This window comes from Anticarsia gemmatalis, chromosome 18, assembly GCF_050436995.1.
Source record: "Anticarsia gemmatalis isolate Benzon Research Colony breed Stoneville strain chromosome 18, ilAntGemm2 primary, whole genome shotgun sequence".
Lineage (NCBI taxonomy): Eukaryota > Metazoa > Arthropoda > Insecta > Lepidoptera > Erebidae > Anticarsia > Anticarsia gemmatalis.
The window spans coordinates 9,014,781-9,034,153 of NC_134762.1; the positions used below are offsets into that span (position 1 = coordinate 9,014,781).

A 19,373-nucleotide genomic window follows, 5' to 3' on the forward strand; every position below is an offset into this window, starting at 1 on the left:
TTATGCACTTACAAGTCTTTTTTTTGCGGGGGGAAAAATCCCTTCGGATGCCCAATTTTCCTGAGGGGGTGTCTTGGGTTATGTGGTGATTCCACTAAAAAACCACCCCGGCAGCCAAGCATCTGGTGCACATCTGGTGGCACATAGATCTTAAATAATATTTTCTATCTGTATTATGCACAGGAAGCCTGTCAGTGGTATTAATAATAACTAAGGGCCTATCAAAAAAAATGACAAGATAACCAGCTGATATGAACTGATTATAGAGAATGAACAAATAAACAGGGAAATCCGCAGGAAAGGATAAGATAAATACTTTGCCGTACTTATATATAAATATTTTTGATTAGTTGGTCTAATTAAACTGTAACACTCGTGCTGAAGAACAAGATGCGTGTGCTCATAGTGTTTATACTTTGCTATGCTGCTGTCTCAGGTAAAACAAGCATTTATAATAAATAAATAAACTACTATAAAAAAAATATAAGAAGTAGTTATTAGCGCCACAAACGTGTTTCAAAAAACTAATTTCTGACAAGTACTTTTAATATCAAACGCTCGACGACTTTTTTTGCATGTATTTTAACTTAACGTAGTTAGAAATTTGTATTAATGAGAAGTATAATATTTCTATTTCTATTTATTGTTAATAAATAATATAATCTTTAGAGCGAAGTTTAGGAGAAAGATCCGGAAGGCTGACACCACTATCATATGGGATTCATAGCATGAAAGAGAGAGAGTAATTAATGTTTTGTATTATTATTCTAATAATGAGTATTATTATTTTTAGCCGGACCCCCAGCCACACGCATCGTGGGGGGTTCCGTGACCACTATCAACAACTACCCCAGCATAGTTGCTCTCCTAGAATCAGTGGGTGGAAACTTCAGACATTCCTGCGGTGGCTCTATCATGAACCAAAGATCAATTCTCACTGCTGCACATTGTTTTCTGTAAGTAAATACCAGTACAGCCAAAATATCAAGCTGGCATATGGTATACTGGATCACCAAGAAATAGTGGAGCCCATAGCCAGTTGCGCTCACCGATCGGTTAACGATTTGTGGGTTAAGCAAACCTTGGTGCGATCATTCCGTAGGTGGGTGACCGCATAGTGGTATTTGAACTAGGCGTCTCCGCGCTATGGAGGACACGTAAAAAGTAGGTTCCGGTTGTTAATAATTTGATAACAGTCGCCACGTCAAAGACTTTCGGGCGGCTTGAACAACTTTGACACTAGATTGACCACTAACCATACGATAAGAAAATAAGAAGATTACTTATAGTACACGATGTTTAATACAATTGGATATGAGATCTTATTTTTCCTGTGGTCGTGCCTAAGTTTTCGTTATTTATCGAGAGCTTTGTCTTATTTTAGGCTGTTGTAACTCTGATGGGCTGCATTTTTTTATCTGATAGACCACTAGAAAACCTGGCGTAGATGATTGTTTACCAACTTATAATTTATCTTTTACAGTCGATTGGACCCAAGCCTATATCGTATTCGCGTCGGCTCCACCATGTCTAACAGCGGAGGCATAGTCTACAACATCAACAGTCTTCTGAGACATCCCAACTACGTTAGTTTGAACAGCGACATAGCTTTGATGCGTACGGCTAACACTATTGTGTACAGCAACGTCGTACAACCAGCTCGCATCGCTGGTCCCAACTATTTTCTTGGAGACAATGAGGAAGTGTGGGCGGCTGGATGGGGTGCTACTTCTGTAAGTACTTATTACAGAACTATTCTTCTTAGACAGATGTGTATCTTAGTACCTGTAGTGCGATTCTCTACCACTATCGACTATTTATAGCTGTCGAGAATATTTGTATGAAAAATTTATCAGCGCCTCAAGCGGGTGCTTTTAGAACTATTTTTACTGCACATTTTGAATGTCAAACTCTCGTTATTTGATACTACCGAACGTAAAGAATCGCGCTATTGATCTGTCATACGACCGTTTTTTCACACAGTCAGACGAAATACAAGTACGTCTCTACTCCCAAAACATAAAAATATTAAGGATACTGATGCTAAGATATGCTAAGCTTAACATTACACCAAGGACTGTCAAATATCTTTCACCACTAAAGCGAGTATAACTTGTTTGGGCAAAGAATTCCTAAAAGACATAGGTCTTTCCTTAGGCTACATTGTTCAGCATCCTGTTACGTATATTATAAATAAACTACAATATATATTTTTATCTACAGTTCATGGGACCTTGGTCAGAACAGCTTCGTCATGTTCAAATTTGGACAGTCAATCAGGAGGTTTGCCGGCAGCGTTTAGGAAGTGGCATTTCTGACGACTTTCTATGCGCTGGCTGGCTTGATGTCGGTGGTCGTGACCAGTGCCAGGGTGACTCTGGTGGTCCCGTCTACCACCGTGGTGTGGTCGTCGGAGTAACCTCTTCTGGCAGAGGATGCGGCAGCCCTCAATTCCCAGGAATCAACATGAGGGTCTCACGTTTCTCTAGATGGATTCAAGATAATTCTTAAGACGGTTATGTGCAATAAATAAATTGATTTCTTGATACAATTTTTTGTTTTCTTTAATTCTTATGCTGTTAAATAAGGAGGTCTAACAATATAAAAACCTCTAAGATTTTGTAATACATATTATGTTTTTGGGTTGATAATATACTTTGCAAAGGAAAACCAATACAAGAGAAATAATTTGGTAATGAATACTTAAAGAATTAGCCCCGAATCCAGAGGTCCAAAATATCTCTATATCGCTGGCCATTCCTGGTTTAGGTGACGTCAGTAGTTCGATTAAAATTTCGATCGACTCTTGAACTGAAAGTTTCAAATATTATCGATTTAAGCGGTCTGTAAATGTGAAAAAATTGATAAGAAAACATGACTGATTAGACCCTCACAATAGAATTGGTAGCCAGGTTACAAAAATAAAGGTGTCACAGACAACTTAACAGATTAAAGTGTGCCCCCGGGGTTTTTTCAACAAACAGATAGATAGTGATTGTATTAAGATAAGATACAATGATATTAAATGATAATTAGTGTAATTACAATCATTAATATATAACAATGATAACCACTATTGGAATAGATATCGATCTAGTTAAAAACCCACAAACAAATGCAAATAACGACAAAATATGACTGCTATAAAAAATATATACTTAATTGAATCTTGGTCAACCAAAAGCTTTTGACGTCATTGCGATTTCCTGACGGTGTATAATGCTCTGAAAATAGTGGTATCTATATGTATATTTAAAACTCAAAGGTGACTGACTGACTGACTGACATACTCCCGGTTTCTGGGTACATTTAGCGGTAGTTTATCTATCCAATAGCGTTTTTTTTTTACATGAGTTTTAACGCTATTGAATAGATATATTACCGCTAAATGTACCTTAGAAACTGGGGGTTAGTGATCTATCAACGCACAGCCCTAACCACTAAGACGGATCAGCTGAAATTTGGAATGCAGGTAGATGTTATGACGTAGGCATCTGCTAGATAGGGGATGAAAACCATACCATAAGAAAGGATTTAGATGAAATCCACCCCTAAGAGGCTAAATTAGGTGAATGAAAGTTTGTATAAAAATTTGACAATTTTAAAGCGATCGGGCTGAGACTTTGCATGCATAAAGTTACTATGACGTAAGTATTCCTCAAGAAAGGATTTTGAAAAATTCTACCCCTAAGGGGTAAAATAGGGGGTGTTATAAATTAACCTAGATTCACACATACGTTACTTTTTGCTATGAGAAACCTTTTCACGCGGACAAAACGCGGGCGGAAGCTAGTTTGATAAATAAATCTAAATTAGAATAGTTTGATCAATACTGAATGCATGTGAAATGAAACCTGTCACTTCTATGAACGGAGTATAATAAATAGATATTGAGCGTTCCACAGGGTAGCACACTATGGCCAGCCTAGTAACAGTAATAAGCTTGACAAACATTTTATGCAAAAGCGACCTACTTGGAGTGGGTTTTCTGTTTTAAGTTGCTAAGACATTTAGATAATAATGATAATGCATTAGTATAAATACAACTGATTTGTATAATTTCTTTGTGTATAACGTCAAATAACAAAATGCGTGCCATCATTGTATTAGCAATTTGTTTCGCTGCTGTTTCAGGTATGTAGACCCTCTTACATAATTATGTATGCTGGAAAATTTTACGTTTGCGATCTTAAATTAAGACTAGTAAGCTGCAAGGTCAGTCTGAATATAACAATTGATCGAAAAACAGTAAAAAACATACCACCACTACTGCCCTAATGCGATGGCAAGAGTCTCCTCCCGGAAAGAGGGAGGTGTCAGGCCTTAAGTCTACCACGCTAACCAAGTGCAGACAGGAATTCCATCACAACAACATCAAATACTTCATTTTTATATCGAAATTATTTATTATTTTATGTATTTCAGCGAAGATTCAGCAAGCGCCAAGGATCGTAGGCGGTAATGAAACAACTATCGACAAATACCCCAGCATGGTCGCCATCTTGGAAAGATTTAGTGATGGTATATTTCAAAGAGGCGGAGGTGTGATACTGAATCAAAGATCTGTACTCACTGCTGGTAATCGTGTGTCGTAAGTTAATTTATCTAGACTAAATAATACGAAGCTTTGGGTAAATTTACTTGATACAAAAGGTCATTTACATTTCTCGCTCTGTGTCATTGTATGCTTTCTATCTATACTAATATTATAAAGCTGAAGAGTTTGTTTGTTTGATTGTTTGATTATTTGATTGTTTGATTGTTTGATTGTTTGATTGTTTGATTGTTTGATTGTTTGTTTGTTTGTTTGTTTGTTTGTTTGTTTGAACGCGCTAATCTCGGGAGCTACGGGTACGATTTGAAAAATTCTTTCATTGTTAGATAGTCCATTTATCGAGGAAGGTTATAGGCTATATATCATCACGCTACTACCAATAGGAGCAGAGTACCAGTGAAAAATGTTACAAAAACGGGGAAAATTTTTAACGCTTATGTAACGCAAGCGAAGTTGCGCGGGTCAGCTAGTCAAATATAAGAGAAAAATTTACGGGGTCATGTTTTTGTCATACATTAGCATTACCTTTTAGCCCACTTGGGACTAGCTTACTGATCTGATTATATGATATCTCTTTAACCGTTGTGTAATAGGGTAGTTGCCTACCAGTCAAATCAGCGACTCTTTATGAAATGTCAAAAACACATTTTAGTATAGAAATACGACGAAGTGACGTCACTATGTCATATTTTCGTTGGTATCAAATGAGTATCTAATAAAATATTTACAATTTCAACATTATTTACGAAAAATACTTCTTAGTCTGGGGATTTTAGATGAACCTTTTACGTGTACGAGTTTAATCATTTTTCGTTAACCTTAGCAACCACCCTATTTGTAATGTTCAGGCAGCTCGAAACTTTAAAACTGCAATACAGGAAAGAAGAAGACAAATCATGGTTTTTCTATATCTACACATATTACAATATTTCAACTTTCCAGGCCTATCTCCCCTCCAAGGCACTTCATCCGCGCAGGATCCAGCATGGCCAACAGCGGTGGCATTGTATACGACATTAAAGATATCAGAATTCATCCAAACTTTTTCGGAGCTGAAAGTGACATTGCAGTCGTAAGGATCGATGGGTTCTTTAGCTATAGTGAATTCATCCAACCAGCTCCCATTGCTGGACCAAATTACAACTTGCTCGATGATGAAGAAGTGTGGGTGACTGGGTGGGGAGCTACTGTTGTAAGTACAAATATATTGAAGTATATATTTTTTTTATTTTTTTAATAATGTAGTGTTGGCAGGCCCCCCACAAGATGGACCGACGACCTGGTAAGGGTTACCGGAGTCCGATGGATGAGGGCGGCCCAGGACCGGTCCTATTGGCGCTCGATGGGGGAGGCCTTTGTCCAGCAGTGGACGATTCCCGGCTGAGATGATGATGATATTTTTGACGGACATTTGTGGTACTTTGATTAAGATTGGCATGCCACTACTATTGCGTCAGGATGTCGTTGACTTGTTTTCCCCACGGATCAACTATTAGCGCAATACTCAAAGTTGCTTTGTGTCTTGTTTGTGTGTTTGTAATCCCGCGACGCAAGAATTTTCTCTTTTCAAAAAAAGCAAATGGTAATTGCCACACGAATGACAGACTACAAAGTTGTTTAAAATGAAAATGTTTTTTTTATGCGGCTATATTTGCCTGCTTCATGAATGATTATAGGTAATGAATCATAAGAAATTATTACTTTTTCATCGGAAATAGATAAGTTCTGATAGGAACGGAAGTTAATCAGCTTATGCTTTTTAAGTTTATTTAATTCGTGTCTTATTAAAATTTGATCATAATCTAATGGAAACATTATATGAACCAAACAGCAAAGTAATCGTTCTATAATACTAAAAATGGACCAACAAGATTATTTTTAATGCTCGAGACTTTAATCTTTACGCACCAATTAAAGAATAAGCAGTGATAGCCAAGTGGTATAAGTTGACACCTCCAACGCAAGTGGTCGCAGGTTTGAACCCGAGGCAACACACCAATGACTTTTCGAAGTTATGTGTGTATTAGAAATAATTATCACATGCTCCAACGGTGAAGGAAAACATCGTGAGGAAACCTTGCATGCCTAAAAATTTGTTTAAAACATTTATTGAGGGCATGCAAAGTCCCCAACCCGCACTTGGCCAGCGTGGTGGACTCAAGGCCTAACCCCTCCCTCATTACGGGAGGAGACCCTTGCCCAGCAGTGGGACATTAATGGGTTAAATTTAGTATTCTCCGTAAGTGTCTTCCAAGAAAATGGAGAAACAAAGTTCACTCTTCTTAACCGACTTCAAAAAAGGAGGACTATTTTTTTTTTTTACTTTTTTTTTACTCCAGATCGTCGGCCCCTGGTCAGAACAGCTCCGCGACGTCCAAGTCTACTCCATCAACCAGGAAGCATGTATTGAACGTTACATCAACCGTGCTCGGATCACAGAGAACATGCTATGTACCGGTATCTTGGACGTGGGTGGTAAGGACGCCTGCCATGGAGACGCTGGTGGCCCCGTCTACCACAAGGGTGTGGTCGTCGGTATAACGTCTTTCGGTATCGGCTGTGCTTCTCATCGTTATCCTGGTGTCAATACGAGAGTCAGTCGTTTTGCTAATTGGATTCAAGATAATGCTTAACTAGGGGAATATAAGTTTAATTAGTTAGTAGTTGGGATATATAATATTAACGGTTGAGCGTATATTATATACTTCTGCCTGCACTTCAGAAAACGTTATATAACAAAAAAAATGTAAAAAAACCATAATTACTGAACGAAGTAACACATTTATCACCAGTAAAGTAAATTTACTACTATTTGGTTACATTACTAATGCATGTCTGGATAGTAAAATGTTATTTTAAAAATATATCAAAGCAATTAAATAAAATATCAAAAATAATAAATTTTAATTTTAATTTCATGTTTCTGTAAAACTGACTCTGTATTCTTTCTGTCAAATAAATGATATCAAGATAAAATGATAGAAAGAATCTACCACAGAAAATTCTTCACTTTTTTCATTTCACTACCGCATAACAATTCATGCGGCCTTGATTTCACAAGGGATAAAAAGGTGTTCCATATTCAGTGATTGTACATACTAAATGTGTTACACCGGTGTCTCGTGGCCCAACATTTTATTTGAGCGAAATATATGGGAATCTACGTAATATGAACATGTATCAAAAGTTACGATATTGATGTAGAGCTGTTGGTAATTTAATATGAAACTTTTGAAATGAGATATCTTGTAAATCCAGAAATATAACCTAATCGCTATGTTGATTTAGGGAAACTTGTGCCTTATTGATGTAGGGTTTAATCTTTAAAACCACTGCACATAATAGAGAGGATTCTAGTAGGAAATGAGCTATATTTTATTTTATATCATTTGGTCAGTGATCAACTAAGTGTCAAAATTGTTCAAGCCTCCTTAATCTCTACCGCGCTAGGGGGATCGGTCGCAACTGACTATGAACTCTTAAATCACTTACTCTAATTTTGACACTCATAAGCATACATACATTTATGCCTATAATGTGTTTCTGAATTCTTAAATCTGACATACAAAATCTGTCTCAATATCAACACCATAAACAAACTAATATAACGGCAAAACCACCAAACTCATTATTATTTCACGAGTAATATTCATCAAATACATACATACAAACATACATATAGTGTATTAACACGTGTCACGCTCAGAAGCGGAATGCCGAGTGTTATGAATACACATATCACGAATGTTACATGTAGTTTATGATATCGTTTTACATGAATTAATGGTAATCTATAGCTAGGGCCAATTTCATGGCTCGTGGATAAGTATCGGTTACCTTATTTAATGGAATTCGTAACAATGGTTTTCATACATTTGTTCTCTATACTCTACTCTCGTAAAGTTTTGCCTTGGATAGACCACTTTATAGAACATCTGAAGTCTCTTAGTATGACCCCATTTCTCCAGGCAATTATAAAAAAATACTTGCCAGTGAAACTCAGGAATTATTTTCATCTAGACTTGGAATTTGAGCACGAGAGCTACCCGCAATAATATACACTACAGTTACCGAAGTCACAACATACTATTCAATTAAAATCATGTCTCGATCCAGTATCGCAACTATTCTGAACCAATTCGTATAATTAAGCCGCTTCATATCAAACTCACGGATTTGATTATAACAACTTTGTTGTATTAACTCGACTCTAAATTAGTTTCGAAATATCATCGAGTTGAATTATGTTCAATTAATGTTAGACATGTACGATACAAATTCGTTCTGAAATGGATTTATGAAATTGTATTGTGTGTTGGACAGTTTTTGTGGTAAGAGCGACAGTGTGTTGCATAAACTACCGGAATCGATCTCGAAAACTCATAATTAGTTATGAATTAGTTCGAATCCAGGACTCCATTTAAGAATGTTCTCAATAGCGAGCCGAAAATTAGCAACTTGTCCGGTTTATGGCAAGCCGTGCCCCTTATTAGATGGAAGCGACAAAATTGCAGATAAATGTAGCCAAGTAAATTTAGTAATGTACGACTTCTACAATGGAGACGAGGTGTCTTGGATAAACAGTGTTTACGTCTCGATTAAAAAGGGGTGTTGTTACAAATAAATAAACATAAAATAAGATCAAAACACGCACTTGACCAGCGTGGTGGACTCAAGGCCTAACCTCTCCTTATGCGTGTAGCAATGGGTTAAAAAAAATTTAATCTAGTTTCTCCTGTTTTTTATCTCTTGCTTAAACAGATATATTTTATTGTATACCTACAACTAATACACAAGTGACTTGTATCTATATGTGGAACAGCTCCCAGCTGGTCGACTCTCATTAAGTCAACGTCAGTCCCGAGCTCATGTAGGGCGCTGTAATTAAAATTGCACTCACAACTTGTAATTGACTTCGCGCAATTACTCCTTTACTTTTATATAAGGTTCAAAGAACTTTTATTATTTAGAAGCTTTTGTTTTGTATTGCTTTGCGTTAAAATGTGATTTTAGAAGTCTAATGGAGGAATAGTTGTGACTGTTGCAGGTGGATCTGAATTCGTTAATATAGATTAGATCACTTTTTCGAAGCACTTTCTTATAAAACGAACCTAAATAAATATCATAACTTTTAAACTGCTGTTACTTTTAACTGCTGTATAATAATATGGGAATTGGTTTGGTTGGCGTTGGTCGAAATCTGACTGAATTAATTTACCTAATAGGGAAATAGTCTAAACCCAGAATAGAAAAAACTGTCAATAGATCGGACACTAACCCCATCACTTGTTTATGTATGTACAACTCATATAATTTGAAGTACGCAAAATTTTGATCTAAATAACAGATACCCGGAAAAATATTCAAAACTTTTACCATTCAACCAAGTGGCTGAATATCCTCAGCGAAACCGTTTGCAACTAAAAAGATACACAAAACATATTCAGGCACTAACTGGGATACGAAATAGCTCGGAAAAACATCGACGTCTAGAAAATTCGATTTCAAATTGAGTACTAGGGATGGACTGGTAACTGCACTGTAGATAACAGATAAATGCAGAAGTTACATTACATGCGCTACATTGACATTTATTTTAAAGCTACTAGAATAATGTTTGCTTATCAAGCAAGCGAGCTCATTTATATGAGTAAGTAAAGTTGATAGATAAATATTACAAGCCGGAAGGTTCTAAATAATCTTAACAATATAATGCGTAAAAACAATTACTATTTTACATCGCCGATCACATTATTTTTTTTTATCTTTATCACAAGCTTCGTAAATACTTTCTCAATCACTACTTTAAATCATAAATAGAGATAAGGAACCATTGATTGTATTTTTATGGTCAATATTTTACATTGCCAGCCCTGTATCATTCAATATTCGTGTAACATTCTGTTACTGACAAGCACCGGTAACTTCGCGTAAAAACTAACGTATTCAGCAGTGCATCGTTGTGAAGGCATTTTGCTTACAAAGGTTTACAAACGCCAGTACACCTACCAAGATTTCTAACTTTACCACGGTCACAACAGTCACACACACATTGGCCTAAATACGTCTATTGCAGATGATTAAGGTGGCGTCAGGTAGAATTTTAGTGCACCTTCGTTTGTGGCTGAAAACGCCTATGCGGGAGTGGCAACCGCGACCACATTTACGACAGATAAAAGTGCCGGAGGAAGATGAGGTAACACAACAGTAACTCATCGATAATAAGTTGGATGAATTTTTCTTGATTCATCAAAAAAATCTTAACAAATTATGTATTCTGTATAGTATGGATAGATATATATATATATTTTAAATTGTATAATCTTAATTTAAAATTTCTTAATTATTTAGTTTCAATGTTCGTTTGTTAAACTATTGGTATAATAGTTTAAGTTGCTTGTCAGTCATTAAAGCTGTTTGAAAAATTAAAACAATAAAAAAACAAAAACACGTAGTAGTGGTCGAGCTGTCGCATCTTCTAGCCCGGCCTGTCACTCTGTCTAATTGAAAGTCTATGAAAGGGACGGTGACGTCATTACTAAGTTCATGAAGTATAAATATGAAGAGCCAGTGACGAAAGGTGACGGCTTTTCATTATTTATTACAACTTACACTGATTTTGAGGAGATAATTTGAAGTGAATTATTTGGAGGATAAAACGATAAGATTTAGTTTTTCGAAAACTCGAAATGGTTTTCATTTATAATATTAGGCAATAAAATGTATGCCAAAGCTTAAAAATATTATTTTAATTCGATTTAACATCACGTCCATTATATCCAAAGGTGTACTGAATCGCACTTAGTTTTCACTCTCGGTTAGTTAAACAGAGCCAAAACGTCAAGAAATCCAAAGGAAATCACATTTTATGCAATAACTCTCATTATAAAGAAGAAAGCCACTATACTTCGCGCTAACTAAAAAGCGTGATCTTTAAAAGTAGTTCCTTCCGTCAACTTTAATTAGTAACTACACTCGTAACAGGTACTAATTAGTACCTGATCCGATTACAGGTAATAGGCTTCATGTATTCATAGAACACAAAGACAAGCATTATCCCAACACCTAATATGTGTATTAATCGGTATACACCTAATATTATCTCATCTAAGATTAAGAGAACATCAGTAGGAATTCCCACGATGATTTTGTGGAAGAAAAACAATATATTAGGTCAGTGGTTCTTAAACTTTTCCAGTTCGCGGACCCTCAAAAACAATCTTTTGCTATACCTAGTCTGATAACTTAGTAGAGAACCCTGTATGTATAGTTCGAGGACGGTAAAAGTATACTACATTTTGTATTTAAATTCTTAGTGACAAGCAAGCGAATGCACCAGACGGTTATTTTCGGCCATTCACAGAAACTTTAACTATAAGATTACATATAATAGGGAGATAGTAGAGAGCCTTGGCATGCATAATTCTTTATGTACGTCGTGCACGCGAAAACTCTCTAATAAGTTGTTGATCTATACTTAATAGTATAGATCAACAACTTAGTAGAGAGTCTTCGCGAGTAAGCTTTTTTAAGTTCTAACCGTAACAATTGCGAGTAATATTTATTACTTAGAATCCTCAAAGTAAAAAAAAAACTTCTATCTATGTATTTAGCCCATTTCTACCCACTGTTGAGTATAGGCCTCCCCCTCAGTACGCTAATACCCATTTTTTAGGATCCTACGCTTGAAAAATATTAAGTAAAAAGGATCAATACCAAGGAAAGATGGCCGACTACTTATAGTCAGACTCTTTGACCCCGGGGGTCTACAGACAGGTTGAGAAACACTGTATTAGACAGAATAAAACACGTAGTCACTATCATTAATCAAGTCTTATCTAATACCGGATAAAGGCTTAAGCATAAGTCCCCCGTCATTCTTCATTAAATAGAACAAATGTTTTTAGGAGCAACTCGGTTTATTTCTACCATTATTATTGTATTAGATAAGCTCTTGTTCATATTTATTAGGTAGGTTTAAACGGAAAGCTTTACGTGTACTTTCTGAACCTCTTTATACTTTTAATGAAGTTCATGAAAGAGGTAAGACTGCTCGCGTTACGATATTATTTTCGAAAAAAAAATTGCATAATAATCACGTTCGTGGTATGGGAGCCCCCTTAGCTAATTATTTTATAGGTACTGGTTATTAGTATTTGTTTTTGAAGCGGCGAACAAAAATACACCATCTGTGAAAATTTCAACTGATTGACAGGCGACAGACAGACAGCGAAGTCTTAGGATTAGGGTTCCGGTTTTACCGTTTGGGTACGAAACCCTAAAAACAGTAACAGAAACCCTAATTAACTGGGTTCTCTTTCCACTCATTTAACGATTACCCAAATCTGACAAGATTTTAAGTGACAGAAAATCGTAGTAAATCATTTTATGAGCTCTTCCAGTAATATTTTTAGGTATAGTATGAAAAGCAGTATTTAATTCAGATTTTATTTCAGAGTGGAGGTAGATACGATTACTCAGGATTACAGTAGCCCAGAACAACTTTTAAATTCTTAAAAAAGTTTTTCAGAAACCCGTGTATTACAATTTATTTACAGTAAAACAAACATACAAGTTAAACAAGGCTTGATAATAATCGTACAAGTCGGCAGAATCCCGGTCCGTTTACATATTGGTTAGTGGACTACGTCAGCGAAACGTGGGGTTGTTTACATCGGAAAGGTTTAACCTCACACTGTAAGAAACTGTTGAAATAATTTTGATAGTTTAAAGAGTGTATTCAAGACTTTTGAATACAAAAGTAAATATTATGTACTTTTGGTTTTTGCAGCCGTAATGTCGCCGTTATTTCATAATAAGGTCTTAGAGTAGGTTTTCTATTCATAAAATATTTGTGTTGTCCACAAATATGTAGGAGTTACGGTGTGGTTGGCTGTTATGTTTACATTTGTTAGTAAAAATCCTGTACCTAGATTAATTTTTAATGCAAATACAGACTTGCATAAAACATTTAAGAACTTTTGTGTACCTTTAAAACTTTCTTACACACTGAAATCTGTTTTGAAGATCGAAAGTAAGCGCATAAATTTTTATCCGGATGTGGATAAAAATTGGTGCGCTTATTTCTAGTTCTAAACTCTACCTCTCACATTATTATATATTTGACTCCAACCGAAGAAAATAATAAATTACTTACCTACCTATTAGTTTTAAATAGGGCAACCCCAGCTTTCAACCAAACACAAAACAGCCCATCCTTTTCCACGTCCTTCAAGCATTGTGTACCTGCCAACCTCAAAGTACAATATAAAGCCTAAAGCTATTATGAATATCAAAACCGGGGCCGATATTCAAATATCGGATTAATATCAAACGAGATATTGATACGGTGCTGTCATATCTTTGGCTATTTGTTACACCGCAATCAATACCTGTCCGGTTGTACAGGAGATGGGCCGATTAGTTGTAGTGATAGATTGGTGAGGAGCTACCATGTTTGGTAAGCAGATGGGATATGTCCTGGCGGCTTATCCTGTGGCATAATGTCACGAAATGAAATTCAGAAAATCTTATAGAACATTCGGGCCGTCTCCAATCGAACCAGAGACTTCGTGTTTATCGCTTCTACCACCGCAAGTTTTATCAAGTACTAGCTGACCCGGTGTACTTCGCAACGCTTTACAGTCGATTCTTTATTATTACTTTTGAATTTATCTCTCCATAAGAACCAGTATCGTACTTTAAGCAATATTATAAAAACGAATTAGCGAAATCGGTTCAACTGCTCCCGAGATTAACGCTTAGCAATAAATAATTCATTTTTTTAAATAAGATTATTACTTGTCAGATGCAAGTCGACAAATCCTCCATCACATTTATGCATCGGCCACGTAACTAAAACCTTGTTGTTACTTTTTCAAGCATACTCCAAAATTTGGTCATTGTACTGTACTAGTACAATGACTGAATTTTGGAATATGCCAGCTAAGCCTTAAATCTCACAGTGACGAGGCGCTTTACATGAATCCTACTGAAACAGGCATGCGTGACGCACTAAGCTTCTCTTCTGTGAAGGCATTTATATCACAGTCTAACGCTTGTAGCAGAGTATTTAAGCTGCCAAGCTGTATGGAATCTCCAAACAAACGAAATATCACACCCACAAAATTTAAGTAATGCACTATCAACAAGATCAAAGATTACAGGGTCGTTCCCGACTGTTTATCACTTAAATATTGGTCCTGGGTAAGACTGGAACCCACGACACTTCGTTACAGACAGTTGCAAGGCAACTATGACGACCATTGCGCTAAACGTACTTATAATAGAAATAATAGGTACCATATCAAGATTTTTTATGGACAATGTTCCATTGCCTTTATGATTTTAGTGTTTTGACCGATAATATACAGGAAAAATTCCACATTTTTCTGTTATTAGCTTTCTTATAATTTCGCCCAATCCTCAAATCGTCCCCGTAGAGCGAAAAATCACTAACTAACACCTAAGTGATTTTGAGATACGAGGTGTTTTATGCCTTAAATGACAAAAAAATATATAACTTTTTTCGGAGATTAGTTATCGATGTATGAAAGGTTTATTTTTGAAGATATATTAATTAAGTATATGTTATTTGTATTAAACCACGAAAATAGTATATAAATTATTAACTATAAAGGATAATTTGTTTTACCCCAAGTTTTACCTATTTATCTGTCACTTAGTTACTTTTCACATGTAGTTAGTCAGTTTTCGCATCAGCATTTAAATATTACACTAGTAACTAAAATCAGTTAGTTATTTTAGGAGTAAAACATATTTTACATAACTATGTCTAAATAAAATACCCAACTAAATAGACTTTGCTTATTTATTAATTTATTGCCTAATTTAAAACTAGTGTCCTATCAGTTGAAAAGTTTATAAGTAAAACAACATTCTTAGGCAACATTTATTGAAAAAAAAACTGTCTTTAAGTATAGAAAACCTAATTAAAACATAATGAACAAGAACACGTTACAAAATCATCAATAGAACAGCATTAATGATGTAGCCACATCATTTTCCTCTTCTTCCTCGAGCTAAGTGACGTCAGGCTCACATAGCCTATCCACCACATCGTTACTAACAGGTAAAGATTCATACCAAGGATAAAGTTCGCTTGGTATGACACCTTTGACACAAAGATTTAACAAATCTTTCCTTGCAGGGGTGTATTTACCCTAGGGCTAGAAGGGCTATAGCCCGGGCCGGTTTCCTCTCTTGGGTCTGCATCTTGTCGTGGTGAGGGGGCTTAGTAGAATTGAAAGTTTGGGGAAACTGTGATCGCGAGTAACAAAAAATTACTGTGCGTGTCCCTCTGTTTGCAGAGGACACAGGTGCGGGACAGGTGAGCCGTCAGTGGGAGGACGGGCTCAGTAGGCACTCACACTGCCCCGAGCTGACGAAGAGCCAGGCCGCTGCCGCCCTCGTCAACCGTCGGTTATCGTAAATCCGTCCATCCTTGACCGAGGGCCTTGCCTTAACCGGCTGGGTCGCGAGGAGACCACCTCTGTGAAAATCCCGAGTAACTCCAGCAGTGGCGCCCCCTTTAGGTGCCTTGCGTGGTCAGAGTTCATTCGCTTTGCGGGGACCCCCGCGCCAGAAAAACCAGACGCAAGCGGCCACTGGGGCACCTCCCGCCCTCCAGTAGTATAAGGGTCACCGGATTATGGGGCCTCTACCTCGGTGGAAAGATACTTGCCACCACACTCGCGGGAACTGTTTGGATAATATAAATTTGAAAACTAACCCAAATGATGTAAGTGGGAGAGGCGAGAAGCTCAAACCCGAGGAGATCGGGGGCAAGAAGCCCAGCCGTATTGACTGCATAGCATAGTTGCGGAGGGTCGGAGCACGCCCAGTTTTGCGCGACCCTCGTCGGTGAGGACGAGGTCGAAGGTCGCTCGGGAATCTGGTGTCGAATCCAACACTGGCTCCGACATGAGCGTAGTTGTAGTTTCGAATGCAACTCATCTATCCGAGAGTGGCCGCCTTTGGCGGTAGAGACGACTGCGCCCCGAGTCCGAGGAGTCGGAAGGGTCGGGGAAGAAAAGAAAGCGCCGGGGAAGCAAGTGTCAGACAATGACCCTAAGGACAAATTCACCATCCAGCTGGCGGACACCATCCTCACTCACCACCAGGCAGTGGTGGAGGTGGCCGACAAATCCGGTCACCTCAAGGATGACCTTTATAAAGTCCCTCAAAGACGCTGCCAGGAACATCAAACTGGCAGTGTCGGAGTCGAGCAGGCAGTATGCCACGAAGGAGAATTTGGCGCGTCAGGCCCAGAATTATCGCTTGCAAGAGGAGGTCGATCACATGTCACAGGCAACGGCATCAACCCCCGCGCCAGAAAAACTAGGGGCAGCGTCATCAGCTGTACCTGCTAACGCATTCGCCACGCCACCGCCACCGCACCGCAGCTCACAGGTCTCCGGACCAAGGAGAAGCAGGGTAAACAGCCGCGTCTTACAGTGCAGTGGCTTCCAAACCGCCGTTCACTAAACCGACGGCTGCCAAAGTGTAGCAGTTCGTCGAGAAAAATAGCAAGGCGCCCAAGGCTACGGAAGCCGACAAAAAGGGCAAGAAAATCAAAATCAAATCATTTACTCATTTAGGTCAAATATTGACACTTATGATAGTCGTTACAATAACTGAATCTACCACTAGCTCGAAAAGGGGGTGGAGCCTTATGAGAAGAGCTAGCAATAAACTCACGGCCACTCTTTTCAATCGCCAAAAGTTTTACAATGTGGTTAATACAATAATTGATCATGCGAGGAGTTGCCAACAATCAGCGATATAGACTAAACGTCAATTAAGGAAAGTGAATATAGTTAGGTTATTTATTAGTCTCTGATCATACCGTATGTTGGGAGCAACTTCTAGCATGTGATAATAAGAATATGGGCAGCAAGTGAGCACATTGGTTGTGAACAATATAAAAGAAAAAAAGTGACAGTTTTATGATTCACATCAAATTGTATGTAACATCACCTATTTGAACATTTAGACCTACTGCTACTGAGTTTATACAATTTATGGCAAAGTTCCCTAATTTCAAAGAATCCTAATCAAGCGAGCGACTAATCCCAAGAGCTATTGTCGTTTAGATACTCATCAATTCTGTAATAAAAGAAGAAGGAAGAAGAAGGCGCCCAATCTTCGGGCTCCAGCTGCAGCTGAAGGCGGCAAAAAGCGGTGCGACATATAGAGACGTTATTAGGGACGCAAAGGACAAAATAAACCAAGCCGGCAATGAAATAGTCCGCTTTGGGGTTGCGGCTACGGGAGCTCGAATGTTGAGCTCCCAGGGGTCAGGGACCGGAAAAGCGGATGCCCTGGTCACTAAATTGAGGGAAGTAATCGGGGAGGACACCTTCCGAGTGTCCAGACCCACAAAGACCGCGGAACTGAGCATTACAGATCTGGACGACTCAGCCTGCCCAGAGGAGGTGAAGGTCGATTAAAGCCGATTTAATAAATAAAATTGATCAGGACAATGTAAAAAACTAATTTGTTAAAAATGAAAATAAAGTTTAGTTTTTTCATTCCTTGATAGGGCGGAAAGCTAGCGGAGCCCCGGGCGCGCCATCTTAAAATACGCCTCTGCGAATGACTGCAATAATGCGCGGGCGCGGCGAGGGTACTAAGGTCAAAGGGCGTAATCTCACTAAGTAGCATCGTATCACGGGACATAGTTACCAACCTTTCATCTAGTAGTGTTTTTGCTGAGTGAAAAGTAGCCAAAACATTTTAATTATAATACTCTAATGTGTTATGTCATCTACAGTCAGGGAAAATATTAACCAGAACACTATAGTTAGTTGTCGTTTTTTCTTTTAAACGTCTGGTCTTAAATAATATAGCTCGAAAAATAATTAATGGTAGTTAGTTACTTTTCGCACAAAATATCACATACAATAAAATTACTAAGTCACTTTGATGAGTTTTCGCATTACTATTTTTTAAGACATGCCTATAGGGAGTAATGCGGAAAAAGTAGATAAGGAACTTTAATGCGTAAGTATCTTTTTCAACAAAGAAGAGAAAAAGTAATCAGGTGACTTAGTTACTTGTAACTCAACTATCACAAATCAAATAATGTACTTAATTAAGTCTCGCGATTTACATTTTCCTAAATAATTACGTTATGAATACGAGAGTAAGACAGAAATATGGAGAAAAAATTACTGATTTTATTGGTATTTATAAGTCGATTTTGAACATTTTGTTACTTAATGACTTTTCGTTCTACGGGGACGAAATATCCTCTCTTAGTGCTCCTCTACACTTCCTAAGGCATCTTCATACGAAATTTCAACTTTCTGCGCTTCGATTGTAGTTCAGTAGTTTCAATAGGTTCAGTAGTTTCGGTTGGGCGTTGTCCATCAGTCAGTCAGTCACTCAGTGGCAAAAATTTATTCATACATTTTTGCTATTACTATCTCCCACTACTGGGCCCTCGCGAAAGAGAGAGGAGTTAAGCGAAGCAAGACTTCGAAAAGTCATAGTATCGATATAGAAACTTCTTAAAGTTTCGGCCTGAATAAATTATTATTTGTGTCCCAACTTTACCACTAAACATGCTCTCTATAGTCATATTTAGATTGTCAGGCGGCGGATATCGGGCGAATTATTGCGGTTTCCACGTCATACGCGGGCTGTAATGTACGACCGTTGAAATTACCGCACCGAAATACCTGCCATGAGATTTGCATAGTTATTCCGTGGTAATTGTTCCGGGGTTAGACTGGTTTGTGTCTGTTTTATGCATGATCATTAGTAGAGCTTGTTATACCTATTATTGCATCTT

At 37.6% G+C, this 19,373-nt stretch overlaps 1 protein-coding gene across 1 annotated transcript; it reads left to right on the forward strand.

The window, feature by feature from the left end:
- Positions 1–325: 325 nt before the first annotated feature.
- Positions 326–7,217, forward strand: LOC142980783 (trypsin CFT-1-like). The gene is made up of 7 exons (XM_076126362.1): positions 326–436; positions 794–956; positions 1,484–1,733; positions 2,224–2,509; positions 4,426–4,591; positions 5,498–5,747; positions 6,895–7,217. The coding sequence occupies exons 1-7, from the start codon at positions 391–393 to the stop codon at positions 7,186–7,188; spliced, it is 1,455 nt and encodes a 484-aa protein (XP_075982477.1). The 5' UTR covers positions 326–390; the 3' UTR covers positions 7,189–7,217.
- Positions 7,218–19,373: the final 12,156 nt, after the last annotated feature.